Source organism: Mizuhopecten yessoensis, unplaced genomic scaffold, assembly GCF_002113885.1.
Source record: "Mizuhopecten yessoensis strain PY_sf001 unplaced genomic scaffold, ASM211388v2 scaffold3151, whole genome shotgun sequence".
Taxonomy (NCBI): domain Eukaryota; kingdom Metazoa; phylum Mollusca; class Bivalvia; order Pectinida; family Pectinidae; genus Mizuhopecten; species Mizuhopecten yessoensis.
In genome coordinates this window covers 121,752-128,555 of record NW_018404901.1, presented here as the reverse complement: position 1 = coordinate 128,555, position 6,804 = coordinate 121,752, and the positions used below count along the sequence as shown (strand labels likewise).

The following is a 6,804-nucleotide window of genomic DNA, read 5'->3' as shown; positions in this document are numbered from 1 at the left end:
ATTTTTTTTATGAAAAAGTGTTTCTCTCACTTTTTTTCATATCTGTGTACATATTCTCAACATACCGAGCAAATACTCTCGTTTTTTTGTTAATTATCTAAAGAAAGTCGAAAATCGGCAATTCAACCATAGGCTAATTCAACCCAACATTTGAAAATGTTCCACCACTTACATTTTGATGATTTTTCCTCTCATCAATAGCATATTACGTACTGTTTAATAGGATAAAAATTGGTTTGCATCCAACGCCCATAAAAGGGTGTATTCTCTAAAAAACACAGTTTTTGTGTCTAAAATGTTATCATCGAAAATGGCATTTTTGAGATTGTTTCTTCCATAAAACAGCCAAATGGCGCGATGGAAACATGATTTTTTGTCACAATCATGCCATGAATGTATTCTTTACGGTGACCATCATTTGATTAGATTTTCATTAATATTTTACATAACATGCACATTTTATCAACACTTAGACAGCTTCTGAAAGGTACAACTTTGAGGAGCCATAAAAAACAAACCAAGTGACCTAAATCTTTATACTTTATATATTTGTGACCACAACGGCATGGGCAATGCACCACCAACAGGAAATTTGAATCAGAGAAGGGGCCGTTTTGGAAACAGGCCCTTTATTATCTTTTTCTTATTGCTTTATAAGCCTGTTAAAATAATCGAGTTATGAACAATTGGCCATAAACCACTATTAACTTCTAAGATAGTGTTGTATATTTACATGTATCGGGAATAAATCCTTATTTACTTCTATCATAATGTTTATATTTACATGTATCGGGTATAAATCATTATTTACTTCTATCATATTGTTTATATTTACATGTATTGGGTATAAATCATTATTTACCTCTATCATATTGTGTATATTTTTAAGTATCGGGTATAAATAATTATTTACTGCTATCATATTGTTTATATTTACAAGTATCGGGTATACATCATTATTTAGTTCTATCATATTGTTGATATTTACAAGTATCGGGTATAAATCATTATTTAATTCTATCATATTGTTGATATTTACGAGTATCGGGTATAAATCATTATTTACTTATATTGTTTATATTTACAAGTATCGGGTATCAATCATTATTTACTTCTATCATATTGTTTATATTTACAAGTATCGGGTATAAATCATTATTTACTTCTATCATATTGTTGATATTTACAAGTATCGGGTATAAATCATTATTTAATTCTATCATATTGTTGATATTTACGAGTATCGGGTATAAATCATTATTTACTTCTATCATATTGTTGATATTTACAAGTATCGGGTATAAATCATTATTTACTTCCATCATATTGTTTATATTTACATGTATCGGGTATCCTGAAGGCAAAAGTAAATGGGTTCATCATTTTGGCGATGTGTCTCGTCTCGTCTGCCCCAATGGATACCTCCACGCGGCCCGTGACCTCATTTTTAAAGATTAATGCGATGGATTCTGCAGGCTGTAACGAATTTCACATATATACAAATTACTTATATACACATTAGTAATAAGCATCACAAGTTGAAACGCAAATTCTTACAGTAAAAACTATGTAGTTCTCGGTCCGACATATCCTCTCGTCTCCCTGTTGTCGATATTAACGTCAATTAGATAAAGCGCAATTAATCATTTGTAATATATTTTGCAGGTATATAATGTGGAGTGATTTATGTTTCAGCGATCTAGATATTTGAACCCCAAAACGTCAAAAACGAATCCTTCGAAAAAAGCCCGCTATACCGAATGTCAAACTTATTGTAGATGCCTTTTCAACTGATGTGCTATAAATAACTAAATAGGAAGTATATACCTATACATGTAGTATGTACAATCACTCTCATTAGCATATTAAATAATCTTGTCGGTAGATATGGAAATAGTTAACACGATACAAAATGAATCGGGAAATGTTACCAGTTACACTTCTTTGTTTATGACGGTGTATAAGGTGATAAGGACCGGCTGAATTAAACCATAAAACAGCCAACGGGAAACTCGGGTTGGTAAAAACCCATGCATGTTTGTTTAGTTGGTTTAAATCTCTAGTGTGATAAATGTGATAATAAAACGGAACGTATATGTAAAGGGTGAGACGTTAGCTACGTGTTTTATATCAAATCACACAACGTCTGCTTTAGTCCAGATGTACACTCAGGTCACGATGACTCAAGGTCATCTAATCAATGTCTCAGTCGGAAAGTATATATACTGATTTGTGACTCTCATTGTATACAGATTGTTGTAGAGTATCACTGATTACAACAAACGGTAGATATCTAGATTGTTGTAGAGTATCACTGATTACGACAACCGGTAGATATCCAGATTGTTGTAGAGTATCACTGATTACAACAAACGGTAGATATACAAATTGTTGTAAACAAACGATAGATATCCAGATTGTTGTACACACTCTGTAGTTTCAGTTAACGGTAGATATACAAATTGTTGTAAACAAACGATAGATATCCAGATTGTTGTAGAGTATCACTGATTACAACAAACGGTAGATATCTAGATTGGTGTAGAGTATCACTGATTACAACAAACGGTAGATATCCAGATTGTTGTAGAGTATCACTGATTACAGCAACAATAAATGTACTCGTTTGAAGCACATGGCCAAAACAGATAAATGCGTACATACAAATTAGTTACAAAAAAAACCCCGTTCAATTTAGTTTACAAAATGTAGAATGAAAACGAACCTCTCGGACGTGACAAGGCATAATCTTGAATTTTCTCATTTTTGTACTTCTTTTCTTTGCTTGTTTCTCTATCAGTTCCAACAGGTCTCCAACAATAGACCGATTAGCAACTCCGTCATCTGAGGCGACGAATATTTTCCACCTGCTCACAAATGGTTCATTATAAAGCTCTCCCATGTCCTCCTGCGATGTATGGCAATGGATATTTGCTACACAAGTTCTTTTACTCAGAGAACCAAAATGGCTGTCGTCCTCTTGAATGAATTGCAGCATGTTACTTGTTGTTAAAATGACGAGAAGTTTACTCTTGCTGACCTTGGCCTTGAACTCACGCGCTGATATCAATGTATCACAGACCTCAATGGACAATTTAACCTGACTGCAGCTCATCATTTTTTTCCAGTAATTACACCACTCTTGACCATCGTCGTGATCAAAGAATAAACAAATGTCATTTTTCGCCATTTTGACCTTTCCGCTCTTCTCACACTTATCGTACTTGTCGTTCCAAGTCATTTACCCTGCAATGAAGAGGAAATATAGAACTGAGAACTATTATTTACAGTTCGTGACGTGGATGCTAAAGTGTACTGCGTCATTTCGAACGAGCATTCTCTCGCATTTGATTTCTACCTTTTTATTTCTCTCCTCGTTTTGCCGGAATATTTTTACACTACCTCGGTTCTCACATACCGCTATGTGAACGGAAATATTTTAACATCAGTCATAATATAACATTTGTCCCTGATTGTTTTCTGGTAGTGCTATATAAATACATTTTTACATGCAAACCTGAATAAACGTTTAGAAAAAATTACATTATTGTTAATAAAGGCTGTTTGACATGACATGGGGCAATAATTGAAGAAACATTCTATGAAATTAAAGTGTTGTCATACAATATATTTGTGATTTAATCAATACTGTACTAACTTGAATGGCAGTAACATAGAGGAAAAGAATAAACTTAAAAAACAATCTGGGAACATACACCCAGAACATATGTTTGTTTTAAGAGACGAAAAATTAGAGTTTATCACATTTATTTATGCAAATTGTGTTATAAAGAAACGGTGGGTTATAACGGTTAAGTTTTAGAAATATCAGACATCTTTCAAATCCCTTTACATAAAAGAAAAGAAGCCTAAGTGATGCAATATTTATACATGTTTTCCTGAAGTTTAAATAAGCTGTAATTTATGTTTAATAAAGGACACTATTAATACATATGTAGATCTTAATCATTACATCTTTAAGCATATGTTAATTGTAAAAATACGAATTTACAGCGCTGTTAATGACAAACCTTCTCTTCCAAAAACTCGTGACCGCGTCATGCATCAAACTTGGGAAATGCCGTCAAAGAGTGACCCCTTATAGAAACGACCCTCTATCTGATGGTCGTCTTTTTCAATCCCGGAATATTGCCGTGTCAGATTCACTGATCAACTTAGACATAACCCGACACTAAGTTGACGGAGTTTCATATCAGATACATTGAGTCATTGTATATTGCCCACATAACGCTATTGTCATACACACAGACGACACACTGTCTGCTACTTCGGTATTTCGTTTCTTCATAACAGTTAAAGGGGAAAGATGTAATGTCATGCACCCGGGATGAAGATTTCAGTGAGTAATGACAAATCATATATATTATTGTTTAACAAACAATGAACAGATACTATATTTAGACATTGTTGTGTACGTCATCTCCATTGGTATACCCAGGTCATCACGCCTCCCTAAACACTATCAATAGATCTAGATGGTCACCACTTTACACACGTACAGTTCAAAAATAGCTTGAACCCGTCCAGGTAAACACGACAAGCTAACGTTGATTAAAAACGGATTTTTAATACGATGTGTTGTAAAATAAAACACAGTCTAGTGTAAACTCACAAAATCAATGGTTGTATGCTACACACAATTACACAACAGGTAGACTTTGAATGTACGGCGTACTGAAGTGACTGTGGGAACAACTAAAATTATATATGCTATCAATAAATCCAAGCATGACAGCTGTAAAATGTAAAACTGAGTTCTGTTTTACCGAGTGTTTAGTTTACAAACTAACCGACAAACTCTAAGTCTTTACCAGTTTTTAATTCTGAACTCATTTCTGAAGTTAGATATTAATGCTTAAAGGATTGAAGGCTGTCAGCGCAATACACTTACTTACGTACTATACAGTCCCCAAAGCATACAAGTTCAGCTGTTTCGCTTGCATGATAAAAGTACGAAAACACGGACAACTAGATAACGCTGCTCACACATTGTATATGTATTTAGATATATTTTAATTTCAGACGACCCCCCCCCCCCCCCCCCCCACACACACATATGACATAACTTATGAATTGTATATTTATATATATATACCGTCTTGTTATAAACGTGTAAAATCTAACCTACAGGTAAACGTCAAAGGTAAGATTACAATATATACGTACCTGTCTTGTTGGCATTGGTTCCTGTCACAGATGTCTGGACCAAGGTGACTTTGTGCGAAGACCGCTCTTCACCTTAATGTACAAACACAACACTGGACAATGCTGATGTGTATTGAGGGGATCTCTTCCTGTTATCCTAGCAAGTTCTCAGCGCGCTCACTACTTCTCACTGACCTCGGGTTTCCCTGCCCTATTTTTATCGTTACTTCCTGGTTGTGCACAGACGAAATAAAAATGCTTAATGTTTACGCAATCAGGTTTGTCGGGTTCAACTTATAGAGCTTAAATGTCCGTGTGATGACTACACAGTATATTTCTTTTACAAACATTTCTGTGAATCCCCTACCTAGCCCATTACTATAGCAAACCATGCATAAAATATTATTGCTTCGGGACAATGGCTATGCTTCGGTTATTTGTCGTTAAATATTTTTGTTTTGATTTTAGAAATTCGTGTTTCGTTTGGTATGAACCTACTACACTTCCACTTGCGCGTTTGTTCTTGATTTTTTAATTGTAAGCAGGGACGTATATACTGTCCCTGTTGTAAGGTTATTTTTTTTATTTTATTTCCGCCGCTTGATATAATAACTGGAAGTGTTCATTGCTTAGAACTGAAGGGGTTGTTGTCGGTGGTTGTTGGGAGGAGGAGAATGAATGGAGGGTGTGCGCGATAATTTCCAAAATAACCAGTGACATTCCGTATGGTGTTACATCAGGTATCCCTCCCTGTACACTGTTGTTAATTATACTTTTTGTTATTTTGTTATTCATTCACTAGCTTCTCGCTATCAATTCGATCCAATATAGCATGTGGTGGCTCGGAGGATCGACAATAAATGTAGTGTACTGGTATAACAATGAAAAAAACACCACGTAGAATACTTACCGTAACACCATTTATTCTAAATATATTATACAAAAACTTACGTCTGCTGGATTTTAAATGATGGCTATCAGTTTCAAAACAGGATTAAATGCCTTATTTTGTTAAGTATGAATACATGTGTCGGTGTAAAGTGAGAAACACTTTAGGAGCGATCTGATAAAGTTGAAGATTTTTTTAATTGTGAAAAAACATCAAAAGCTTCAGAGAAATGTAATATTAACAACGTATTTAATAATATTTTAATGCTGGAAAAAAATATCAAAATATACCTAAAATGGTGTTTTCACCTCTCGGTTAAAGTTGAGATATATGATGATTTTCAGTAGATCTTATCAGTTTTCAGTCGTCACATTTAAGAGTTATGCTGGATTTCATACTCGCTTACTGTAAGATTTAAATTGAAGGTTGTATGGTCCGCGTTCAATGGGGCTATGATAAAGGATCTTTATGCGTTTTCCCGCTTTTACTATAAATTTTCACATACGATTGGTAATAGTTGAGTAATGGACTTTCGTTTCCCTCCTCCTTCATTACCCTGACTTAATCCAGAATGATTGAAATAAATGGATAGTTTCCGTAATATCTTCTTTGTTTGGCTTTTTGTATTGAATTTCCAAGTTTTAAAACATGTTTTTTCCCATATTTCGTAATAACTTGCGATGATACATAGAAACGATGTTCCCATGGTTTCTTATTTCATGGAGAAATAAAGAAATATTGATCAAAGC

The 6,804-nt window shown here is 34.2% G+C and overlaps 1 protein-coding gene across 1 annotated transcript in view; it reads right to left on the bottom strand.

Annotated features, from left to right (window-relative positions):
* The window catches only part of LOC110447075 (phosphoinositide 3-kinase adapter protein 1-like), a 17,411-nt gene extending 12,025 nt beyond the window's left edge, over positions 1–5,386 (bottom strand). Inside the window, exons 1-3 of the mRNA XM_021492499.1 lie at positions 5,188–5,386; positions 2,726–3,246; positions 1,341–1,476 (exon numbers count right to left, since the gene is read on the bottom strand). Of these exons, the coding sequence (XP_021348174.1) occupies positions 1,341–1,476; positions 2,726–3,241 (652 nt within the window). The 5' untranslated portion in view covers positions 3,242–3,246; positions 5,188–5,386. The remainder of the gene's footprint in view (positions 1–1,340; positions 1,477–2,725; positions 3,247–5,187) is intronic.
* Positions 5,387–6,804: the final 1,418 nt, after the last annotated feature.